The following is a 12,303-nucleotide window of genomic DNA, read 5'->3' as shown; positions in this document are numbered from 1 at the left end:
CAAAAAAATTGTGGGATTTGCTAATGTAGATTAGGGTTGGTTCTACTGAAGGAAATAGATCAATGTCTGACTATTATTCTAGGTTATGAGGCAACTGAGTCACTTGGAAAGGCAGTTTGTGGTAGCTCATAACATTGTAGAGGCTGAGTGTAAAGCCATTACTTAAGGAAAATGTGAAGCTATTTGGCTGGAAAGATTGACTGGAGGATGTGCAAATCCCTTTATCCACTATCAAAGAAGATGTTCAAGGAGGCATCAGCTTTTCCCATATCCCTACAAAATTTCAATAACTGGATGTCGTCTAAAAACCATACACCAAGTGAGAGTGTTGAAAAGATATATATCTATTCACCAACTTGAAATTAGGTGGCCTTGACTTAGTTTTCTATTTATTCCTATTCATTCCCACTATTTAGTTCCTATTATTTTAGTTTTTTTTTTTATAATATTCTACCTTTCTAAATTTTTTGGATTTTTCAATTTTCATATTTTTATGTAATATTTTAGAATTTTTTTGTTTCAATTTTATGGTATTATTTTTTTTACTTCTTCCCACTTTTTAAATTTTAAATTTTTATTTCAATTTCACATTATTTTATTGTTTTTTTTCAATTTTCGGACTTTTTATTTCAATTTTTAACAAGATTTTTTTTTTATTTCAAGTTTTCAAATTACTTTAATTTTAATGTTTCAGAATTGTTTTTAATTTTCTGAGTTTTAAATTATTTTTTTAATCAATTTTTGTGTTAAAGACCCACAATTACAAGTTTGTCCTTGACTTTACAGTTGATTGATAGAGAAGAAGGTGAAGGGATAAGTGACAATTTATTCAAATATGATATGAGGTGTTTGATGGTTTCTCGCACCACAGGGATGTAATTGAGACTTCATGGAAATCTTTGGGTGATAAAAAATATTTTTTAATCATACATTTATTCTTCAAATAGGTACTATTGAAAATTAGATACTGTTAAAAATCTATTCACATATAAAAAAGGGAAAATAGCTAGGTAATGCTACACATTAACACTTAAATATTTAATGATCTAATTAAGGAGATAATTATCTTCTCCCCACTTACGTAGGGGTAATTTTGTCATTTCATTCTTGTATATACCTTTTGAACACTTTGATGTTAAGAGTGAGAGAAGACAGAAGAGATCAACAAGTAATCTTATGCAAATTTTGAAGGAATTATATGGAATTTAAACTAATTTCTTATAATCTCCTTTTAATAATTTGGTTAATTATTGCATTGGCATGATTATGGGGTCCAAATTAATTTGAATAATTATGAGATAGTTTGAGTGGTAAAAAAAAATATTTTATATATAAGAGAGTATAAGTTCAAGTTATCTTTGACAACATATCAAGATTAAAATTTTAATTTATCTAATTCAGTGATTATGAAGTAAGTCATTAGACTGAGAGTTTGTCATATTTGATATAATTGATTTAATTTCGAATATAATAAAAAGAAGTGATTACTTGTTATAAAAAAAAAAAAAAAGTGATTCATAAAATCTGGAGTTGTAAATAAATTTCCATCAAATAATATTGTTAATGCAAATGCAAAATATGTATCGATTGGAGCACGTGAATCATAAGTTGTCTTCTACTACACTCGTAAGGCATATCAAAGCGGTGTTATGGCCGTTTAACTCAGCTGAAAGTCATATCAAAGTAGTTGGTCCATGTGCATCTAACATTCAAAATAATAAGAATCACAAGTTTTGTTTGGTGAGAATTCAATGCCTTGTACTATGTAGAGAATGACGTCATTAGTCTGACACCTTTTTTTTTATTTTTTAAATTTTGTGTATATTAAAACTAAAAAGAACTCCCGATTTTCAGTAAATGTTGGGGAAAATAAATTTCTTTTTCACCTGTTTACAACCTTTAAGAGACCTTTTTCATAATTTCTCCTCTATAGAATCTAATTTCAAGTACTATATGAAGAACAATGAACTCTTAAATTATATACATTATGGAATTTAAAATACATAATAATATTACTATAATAAAATTATGTATATTTATTTTGAGTATTATATATTATCATATAATTGAGTATTTTTGACGTAAAAATAAAAAAGGTCCAATCATATAATGACACACATAAAATAAATCTATTTATATATTCAAAGTGGGTACATATAGTATTATTTATATTATTAATCTTTAGAGTAAAGTAGACCTGGCCATGGTTCATGAACCGGTAGTTTCGGTTCGAAACCACCGGTTCACGGTTCGAAAAAATAAGGACCCTGAACCGAAACCATAATAGGACGGTTTGTAATCGGTTCGGAACTGACGGTTTCGGTTCATGACCCCGGTTTGGAATCGATGGTTTCGGTTTGAAATCGACATTGAACCGTCAATTCTAATACATGATTTTGATTTAATTTTTAAATTATTAATTACAATAATTAAAAATTAAAAGAAAGGCTTAAACTTAATTTTTCAATTAAACTTCTTACATATTTTCTTGGGGTTTAGAAGATTCAAAGCCTACGTAGACCAAATCTCCTATTACCATAATAATTTCCATTACTTACCTTTTTTTATAATAAATAAAATTAATTATATAAATAAATTATATGATTAATTATAAAACATAATAAATAAAATTAATTATAGAAATAAATTCTATAATTAATTATGAATTGTATAATATAAATAAAAATAAAAATTAATAAAAAATAAAAAAAAATTTAATTAGATTTGAGAGAATTTGATTGAAAGATTGAGAGAGTATTAAGAATTGAAATAATAAGAATGAGAGTTTAAATGATTGAGTGAGAGAGTTGAGAGATTAAAATTTGAATGGGTATATATATAGAAATTTTTTTTTTAAATTTTAAAAAATAGGGGGTGAAAATGAGATTAAGAACTTTTGCAGGGGACCTGCAATTTTCAAATGTGCAGGGGACCATTGTACCCTACACTTGCAGTGAACCAACGGTTCCCTACGCAGGGAATCGTTGGTTCCTTTAATAAATTTTAAAAAATTAAAAACAAAGTTAAAATTTTCGGTTCAGTATAATAAACCGTCGGTTTACATGTCGGTTTATAAACCTGATATGAACTGGAGGTTTTACAGTTCAAAATTATGTAAAACGAAACCGAACCACTAAAATCCGATTTCGGTTTTGGGTTAATCGATTCCAGTTTTATCCGGACCGGTTTCGATCCGGTTCACGGTTCTAGAGTAAAGTATGCTAGAATTTGAAAAAAAAAATTGCAACTATACACATAAAAATAGGCATATCAGTAATCATTTTTAGTTAAAAATAGTTACCCAGTAATAGTACTATAAAAGTTAAGTCGGTCGCAAAAAGCCCATTTCCCTCAAAGCCATATAAATCAGGCTTTATCTTTCAAATTTTACACAGTTGAGTGACTTCACAATGTTGTGGCGAGCAGTTGGTTTGCTTGTTTTGTTGGACGTTGCTCTTTCAGCTTCAATCATCAAGGAATTACCAGGGTTTCCTGGTCATCTTCCCTTCAAACTGGAAACTGGGTAGGCCTTAATTGTTAACCCTGTGAATATTTTCCTTAGTTTCTTCTTCATTATTTTATGCACGTTAAATAATTATTGTTCAGTGCAGGTATATTGGAGTGGGTGAACTTGATGACGCACAGCTTTTCTACTATTTTATTGAGTCTGAGAGGAGCCCAAAACAGGATCCTCTCTTCCTGTGGCTTACCGGAGGTCCTGGCTGTTCGTCTTTCTCCGGACTTGTATATGAAATTGGTATGTGTTTAATTCCTGACTATTTTATCTTTTCCTTAAAATCTGAAATCACACTTGTAGAGTTTAAAAAATATGAAATCTCACCCCTGACATAATTGTTATCAGAATTTTTTATTAGAAATAAGAAAAAATTATTATTTTATTAATAATATTAAAAAAATATAAAATTCATTATATTTTTCTTTAGAAGTTTTAAAAACTAACAATTTTACCATTGTCTAAAGTTTTCTAACTTTGAAAGTCATATTTTCTCCTAAATTTTTTCTTCATCATTTCGGCCACCATCTTCGACGCCAACGACCTCCTCTCTCCACCCTAAACCATTGGCCTAGGTATGGAAAGAAATCTAAAACATGTCTCTTCGTCAGAGACAAAGAGATCCGACAACGAAGAGATCTAGATCTCTTTGTCGAGATCTAAATGCCTTTGACAAAAAGACAAAGAGATCTAGCATTGGATCTCTTCATCTTTGACGAAAAGATTCATTCAAAATTGTTTCTCATGTGTTGACCAATGGTTTAGAATGGAGAGATGAGTTCGTCGGGATCAAAGATGGCAATTAGAGGGGAGAAGAAAAAAGCCGTAAGATTTTAGAGGAAAATGTGACTTTTCAAAGTTAGAAAACTTTAGGTATAAGTGAAGTTGTTAATTTTTAAAATTTAAAAGAGAAAATATAATGAATTTTATATTTTTTTTAATATTATTAGTAAAATAATAATTTTACCTATATCTATAACAAAAAATTTTAACTATAATTGGTTAATAGGTGAGATTTCAGGTTTTTTAAAGTCTATAGGTATGACTTTGAGAATATAACAAAACTTGGGTGGAAAGTAGTTTGGCCTTTCCTTAAACATAAAACACAATTCATTTATATTTAGTGGTCCAGGCATAGAACTAGAATGGGAGCAGTCACCGACACTGTAGAGAAATTTGTAAAAAAAGGGGCAAGTAAAAAGTGGGTTTTGATGGGCCACGAGTTTAATTAACATTGATAACTCTTAAAGATTTGAAGCTTTTGTTTTTTTTTTTTGGCCAAAGGGCTATTCCCACCAAAGTTATACTGATTTTTCAAAGTTTCCCCTGTTAATTTTAAAAATCTCATTTACCCACCCATAATCAGTTAAAATTAACGAAACTCTAATCTTTGAAAAATTTATCTCATTTCCCATCTAAAAGTTTAAAAACTAACATTTTCTTTCTCAAGTTATGTTTGAAAAAAATCACATTTTTCCCCTAGGGTTTAGTTTCAAAATTTGGTCACCTTCTCCATAGTGCACCCTAAACCGGCTATACTCTAGGGGGAAATGTGATTTTTTTTAAACTTGGTTTAGAAAAAAAAAATTAGTTTTTTAAATTTAGGGGGGAAAATGAAATCATATTTAAGTTTATTTTTAATATTAAATATAAAATTACAATTTTACCCTTAAAATTAATAGATTTAAATGATCATGTATGGGTAAATGAGATTTTCAAAGTTAACAGGGGTAACTTTGGAAAATCAGCATACCTTGGGTGTGAAATAGTCCTTTGGCCTTCTTTTTTATTTGACTTCTAAATATGTCCTTGATTAAAACAATACTTCTTTATTGCAGGTCCGTTATCTTTTAACTATGCAAATTCTAGTAGAACCAAACCACAATTTTCTTTGAATCCCTATTCATGGACAAAGGTATATACGGATTTGTTGCCAATTACTATTTTTCTTTTTTAAATGAAAATTTATGTGGCAAAGTTGCAAATAACCAATAGACATGGTGTTTCTCAGGTTGCCAACATAATATTTTTAGATCAACCTATTGGTACGGGATTTTCTTATGCAAAAAATTGGACAGGATATAATACCCTCAATGATACACTAGCAGCCACAGATTCATACAATTTTCTAAGAAAGGTAAACTGTTATTTGTTTCAATAAAGTGGATAATATTATACATGTTGTGACCTTAAGTCCCACATCGCTCTCATTCTGTCTACTGAACTTGTATATAAGCAGGGGTTAAAACCCTTTAACTCAATAAACGCGTTTTAAAGCCGTGAGGGTCTGAAGCCCAAAGCGGACAATATCTGTTAGACTGTTTATAACACGTTATCAACACGATAGCGATAGGCGGATGTGTTGTGACCTGAAGTCCCACATCGCCCCCGTTCTGTCTACTGAGCTTGTATATAAGCAGAGGTCTGAAGCTCAAAACATACAAACATATTTTAAATATATAATTTCTAATAAGTTAATACAACGTCGGTTCTTAAATTTTTATCTTCAGGCCATTACACTCTCTACTTGTCCTTTTTTCGGTTTTGTAGTGGCTTATAGGTCACCCAGAGTTTCTTGCAAATTCCCTTTATATTACTGGAGATTCCTATGGTGGAAAAATTGTTCCGATAATTGCAAAGAAAATATCGGAAGGTAATTAATTGATATACCTGTCTATACTCTTGGAAACGCATTGTATATTGCATGACACCAAGAAAACTATTTTATATTTTTTCTTATCTCTTTTTATTATTATTATTATTATTTGCTGTTTAATTGTTAGCAAATATTTTCATGAAAAAGATAGAAATTTGGTGAAAAAGTTGGTTTTTCGTATCGCACCGCTATTAAATTGCTTTTTATTTTATTGCAGGTAATGAAGCGGGAATTGAGCCAATGATGAATCTAAAAGTAATGATCCCACAATTTAATTTTTTGTTCATTTGATGAAAGTTTTGTGTTGTTCTAAAGAATAGTATTACCTATGTAAATAATATATATAATTTTATGTATAAATAATAATATATTAATATATAATTAAATAATTTTAATTTTTAAATTAATAATAAAATAATACTCAATCATATAATGATATATTATTATTTGTATGTAAAATTATATATATTATTTTTGTGTATTTAAAACCCAATTTCTCACTGGTAATAATTAACAGTCAAACAAATAGTTAAAACAATAAAATTATGTACTTGTATTGATTATCAATTTAGATATAAAATAATATTGTATCAATGTATAATTAAAATTTTTAATTAAAAATAAAATAATTATTAATTATATAATAATATATTATTATTAACACTCAAAATACTGTTTATTGTAAGTGAAATTAGCACTATTTCAAATAAAAATAATAATATATAATGATAAATGTTTGTGATGGCATTTAATTGTCATGTAATTAAGACATGTACGAATACAAACTTTACACCATTTAAACAATATTTAAGCCATTTTTACCTACTTTATAATGAAAGAAATTAGAATGCACATTGATAGCTTTGATGGCGTACTCAGGGATACGTGAGTGGCAACCCAGTTACAGATGAAAACATAGACTCGAATGCAAGAGTTCCGTTTGCTCACCTGAATGCACTCATATCAGATGAACTCTTTGAGGTGTGTTCTCCCAAAATTTGTCTTAAAAATTCTCAGTTTAAAATATACATAACCGTAATTCTATTTCTTCCATCGTTGTATGGTCAACATTCCCACATGCAGAATTTATTAAATTTGATTAAGTAGAAATCTGTAATGATTTGTTCTCCATGAATATACAGAATTTATAAAATATACCCGAGTGTAAATGAAGGTAAATGAACCTATGGTTTCAATTTTTATTGCCCAAATTAATATTGAAAATGCAATTTACATATAAATTACAGACTTGGCGAAAATTTCTGACTTACAGCTCTCTCATAATAAAAAATTCACTCAAAAATTTTAATTTTTTTTGGAAGTCGACAGAAAGAAATTGCAAGGGCAAGTACGTTGATCCAGATCCAAACAACACACTATGCATAAAAGATCTTCTACGAGTCGAGGAGGTAAAGTGAAATATGTCCAAATTTGTTTTAATTTCTAAAGATATAGATATATCATTTTTTAATGTTACAGCCATAATTTTTTTTTTTTTTTGTTTAGTGTTTAGAAAAAGTGAATATGGAACACATATTGGAACCTGCGTGTGCTTTTTTATCCCCAAAACCAAAAACATTAAAGTGGGATTCAAGCATTCTTATAGAGGATACTAAATATTTTCTGTCCTTGCGTCGAGCTTCCCCTGAGCCATGGTGTCGGGTAAATCTCTTACATCCACTTAATCTTTTAATTAAACCAAGTTATTTAAATTACTTCTGACCAACTTTTTTTTTTTTTCAGTATTATAGCCACATTTATTCTTATATATGGGCTAATGATAAAATTGTCCAAAAAGCTCTTCATGTAAGAGAGGTATAAAAATTCAACAACTAATTCTTATATAAATGTAAGTATAAACTTAACTTTGAAAATTATAATTATCAGGGGACCATAGAGAAGTGGGTAAGATGTAATAAGTCTTTAATTTACTCAGAAGATGTCATATCTACTATAGAGTATCATCGATATCTTATCACAAAGGGATATAGAGCTCTCATTTATAGGTAAAAATATATACAATTTTAAATCTGTGATTGATTATTTTAATATTAGTACTCAATCAAAGTAAGTATTAATTTAGTTTCTCCAAGCACATGCAGTGGTGATCAAGACATGATAATACCATATGTGGGTACACAGACATGGATAAAATCTTTGAATTTGACAATTCAATATGATTGGCAGCCATGGTTTGTTGATGGGCAAGTTGCCGGGTCAGTTATTTTCTAAAACTTTTACTATATGTATATGTTTTTTTAAACTCACAATTAAGTATACAAATCATAATAATGCATAATTCGTGTATTTAATTATATGTACTAAAAAATGTTTACACATAATTTAGTTAATAAATTTTTAACTGTTTGTATATTTTGTATCATAAACTATGTATACATACTGTTCTATGTAGGTACACAAGACAGGATTATGAAATTCCGTCCAGTTTCACATACACGACTGTGAAGGCAAGCATACTCTAGAGGAAAATCACATCTTTATTTTTTATTATATTTTAATCAATCAAATTTAATTGAATTATAAAAATTTATTGTGTTTGACAGGGAGGGGGTCACACAGCTCCAGCGTACAAGCCTAAGGAATGTTTGGCTATGATTAGTCGATGGTTGGCATATTTTCCCATCTAGTTATCAATATTGATGGGCGTTTTATTCTAATTTAATTAAATAATTCAACCCTATCATGGTGAACAAAATCTAGTTCATAGATTTTTGAGAAATAAATAAATCTTATGCACTGCTACCTTCTTTTAACTTTTAGTTTAATATTTACCAATAATTTTGCATTACTTGAGTTTACAAATTAGTTCTGTAATGAAATGATTATGTTAATTTGGTTGTGAAATAATTATATTAATCTTGTTACGTTCGGGGGTTGTAAATCAGTATAAATCAATAATAATATGCCAAAAGACTTTTTCCCACCAAAGGTTTAGTGTATAGATAAAATTTTATCTATTAATTTGTGTAAATCTAAATAATTATCTATAAAGGGTTATTGTTAGAAAAATCAGTTGGTTATTAGAATAAAAATATTATTTAACTGATATATAGGGTTTTATTTATTTTTATTTATTACTCTTATTTTCCTAGCTCCCTTTTCTTACCATTTCTCATTTTCTTCTTATTCTTCCTATTGTTTTTCTTGACAGTTTTTGTTTTCTCTCTTTAGAAACTATGGTTGGTTTTACTGTGAGATTTCTTCATTTGGGCTTTACTCATTTATTAATATTTGAAAGCAAATCAAACTGAAAAATAGTTGAATTGACATGGGGAGAAGAAGCCACCATGAATGATTGAAAGGTTCATCGTTTCCACACAGGAAAATACGAACAAAACCTTCGAATCCCTGGTAACAAATATGAAAAATGAACCCAGAAATTAACCTTGAACGAGATCACCGTCATAATCATCAAATACTCCTTCAGCCATGGCCAAATAATGAGATCCAAATCAAATCAACTGAAAAAATCTAAATCTTTTCATCTCCATTAATTGAGAAACAAAGTAAGAAACAAGAAGGATAAGATGAAGAAGAAAAGAAAACTGTACAAACTACAAATCAATGGAGTTAATTATATTAACATTTGCTTATAATATGTAGCTTTTCGTTTCCATTTCTCTTTAAGATTCACCGCATCTTGCATTTACAAGGTTCAAACCAACCACCATGGCTCCTTTATACGATCAAAAAAATATATTTTTTTTTCTTCATTTGTTTAAGTTATGGTCTGTAAACAGAAACATGAGAATATTAAGCATCAAAAAAATGGAGGAAGCCAGAAGCCTCCCATAGCTTCTCATTGAACGTCTCCGGCAAATCCTCAGGTATAAATGGCGTCAGACATAACAGACGCGTTTGTTGATCTTACCCCATCCAACAGTATAACACATCACCAAAATCAAAATTCCATAAGATGAAATCTCACAGTATAACCAACCATAGTTTCTAAATAGAGAAAACAGATATTTCAGAAGCTTATCTTGTCAAAAAACAGTAGAAAGAATAAGAAGAAAACGGGAAACAACAGGAAAATGGGGGCAAGGCAAAGAGAGAATTCGGTTCGTGAAGGTGTAACAACAATATTTTGAAAAATAAGAGGGGCAATTATGACAGGTAAAAAAGTAAAATCCTAGATAATGGTGAAAGTACACTTATAGTTTTAAAGAATTTTTAGACATTTATTTGAATTTTTGAAAATTAATCATACCAAACTTTTGTCTATCAACTAAACCTGGTCATAATAATATTGGCAACGCAAAGTCATATATATAATAGAAGATGACATGTTATTAAGCAGTTGGTTTTGTATGGTGAGAATTTAATGTCATTTACCATGTTGAGGATAAGATCATGAGTCCGGCATCCCTATTTTGTTTTTATTTTGTGTTTATTAAAACTAAAAAACAGTCGAAAATTTAAGTAAATGTTGAGAATTATTAAAAATAAATGTATTTTTCACATTTATACAACCAAATAAATGATTTTTTTTTTTTTGTAAGAGACTATTTTCATGATTTCTCTTCTAAAGAATCTAATTTCATAAGCACTATTTGAAGAACAGTGAACTCTTAAATTATTATTAGAAAATAGTAAATTTCATAATTATTGAGCTTGAGAATCAAGTATATTAGAATTTCCAAAAAAAAAAAAAACTGTAACTCTATACATATATAAAAATAATAGTGCACTCTTCCAAAGAAAAATAATAGTGACATAGTATACAATAGTTTCAGTGAGTTAGCTTTTAAGCTTTTGTTTATGGGTGAAGATATTAAAGGAAAATTGAATTTTACAAAGTAAAAAAATATCAAATTTGGAGGAAACTCAAACCCAAATCCCAAATACAGCCAATAATAACACACTCTAATTCAGGATTTGTTTTATTTGATGTAGTTAGTTCGGTCTTATAAAAGTAACAATCTAGTTCAGTTGGGATTACTCATTAACAAACAATTAAAATAAGTTTGAGAATTCTGAAGTGTTGAGGACTTGAAGCACTTTCGCTTCCAATTCGGTGGCATTAGTTACCGCCTAAGTCCACGTATCACTAAAGATAATTATAAACCATTTTAGGCTACTTTATAACAAAAGAAAGAAATTAGAATGCATATGGATAATTTTGATGGTGTACTCAGGGCTACGTGCTTGGTAACCCAGTCACGGATAATAACAAATACTCGAATGCAAGAGTCCAGTTTGCTCAGCTAAACATACTCATATCAGATGAACTCTATAAGGTGTGTTCCCCAAAAATTGTCTTAAAATTTCTCAATTTACAATATACATATCTAAATTTGTTTTTTTTGGAAGTCAACAAAAAGAACTTGCGAGGGGAATTATGTTGCTCCAGATCGGAACAACACTCTATGCATAAAAGATCTTCTACAAGTCGAGGAGGTAAACTGACATATGTCCTATATTTGTTTTAACCATTTTTTAGCGAGAAATTAATTAAAATAAGTAGTCAGCTTGTCGCGTAAACCTTTTTTGATACAAATTCTTAGTTTTTATCTTTTTAAGCAAATCATATTTTTTATTTCAAAAGTACCCTTCTTCTAATTTCTCAGTTTTTACAGTAGTTTTCACAACATTAATCTCTTATATTTCAGACGATACGTATTAAACTTAATTTTTCTGTAATGAATAATATCTACAGATGAAAAACAAATTAATTTTTTATATAATAATTGATTTTTATATAAATTTATACAATTACAAAATAATGGATATACCGAGTGTTTTCTCAAAACGGTGTGTTTTTTTTGAGCCGGTGCGAAAATGTGCGAAATGATGTGTGAAAGGATGCGGGTGTGTGAAAGGGGGCAAAAATTTGGAAAGGGTTGCAGGTGCGTGAAAGGGTGCAGCAATTTGGAAATGGTGCGTGAAGGGGTGTGGGAATGGGTGCAAGTGTGTGAAGGGGTGCGGGTGCATGAGAGGGTACGATAATTTGGAAATGGTGCGTGAAGGCATGCGGGTGTGTGAAACGATGGTGCAATGCGGGAAGGGGTGCGGGTGCATGAAAGGGTGCGACAATTTGGAAAGAGTGCGTGAAAGGGTGCAGCAATTTGGAAAGGGTGCTTGAGGGGATACGAGTGCGTGAAAGGGTGCA

The 12,303-nt window shown here is 29.5% G+C and overlaps 1 protein-coding gene across 3 annotated transcripts in view; it reads left to right on the top strand.

The window, feature by feature from the left end:
* Positions 1-3,349: 3,349 nt before the first annotated feature.
* LOC123213730 (serine carboxypeptidase-like 17) overlaps positions 3,350-12,303 on the top strand; it is an 81,768-nt gene continuing 72,814 nt past the window's right edge. The window contains exons 1-14 of one of the 3 annotated variants that reach the window (XM_044633228.1): positions 3,350-3,523; positions 3,612-3,757; positions 5,353-5,429; positions 5,526-5,651; positions 6,065-6,167; positions 6,388-6,425; positions 7,050-7,151; positions 7,493-7,579; positions 7,677-7,832; positions 7,914-7,976; positions 8,058-8,176; positions 8,273-8,386; positions 8,584-8,638; positions 8,735-9,055. In XM_044633228.1, coding sequence (XP_044489163.1) covers positions 3,411-3,523; positions 3,612-3,757; positions 5,353-5,429; positions 5,526-5,651; positions 6,065-6,167; positions 6,388-6,425; positions 7,050-7,151; positions 7,493-7,579; positions 7,677-7,832; positions 7,914-7,976; positions 8,058-8,176; positions 8,273-8,386; positions 8,584-8,638; positions 8,735-8,818 — 1,383 coding nt within the window. In that variant the 5' untranslated portion in view covers positions 3,350-3,410 and the 3' untranslated portion in view covers positions 8,819-9,055. Of the gene's footprint in view, positions 3,524-3,611; positions 3,758-5,352; positions 5,430-5,525; positions 5,652-6,064; positions 6,168-6,387; positions 6,426-7,049; positions 7,152-7,492; positions 7,580-7,676; positions 7,833-7,913; positions 7,986-8,057; positions 8,177-8,272; positions 8,387-8,583; positions 8,639-8,734; positions 9,056-12,303 lie in introns of those variants that run through there. The other 2 variants (XM_044633225.1, XM_044633226.1) reach the window with 2 other exon arrangements.

This window comes from Mangifera indica, chromosome 4 (genome assembly GCF_011075055.1).
Source record: "Mangifera indica cultivar Alphonso chromosome 4, CATAS_Mindica_2.1, whole genome shotgun sequence".
In the NCBI taxonomy this organism is placed as follows: Eukaryota; Viridiplantae; Streptophyta; class Magnoliopsida; order Sapindales; family Anacardiaceae; genus Mangifera; species Mangifera indica.
Note: the sequence above shows the minus strand (reverse complement) of the source record. Positions and strands in the feature narration are given on the sequence as shown.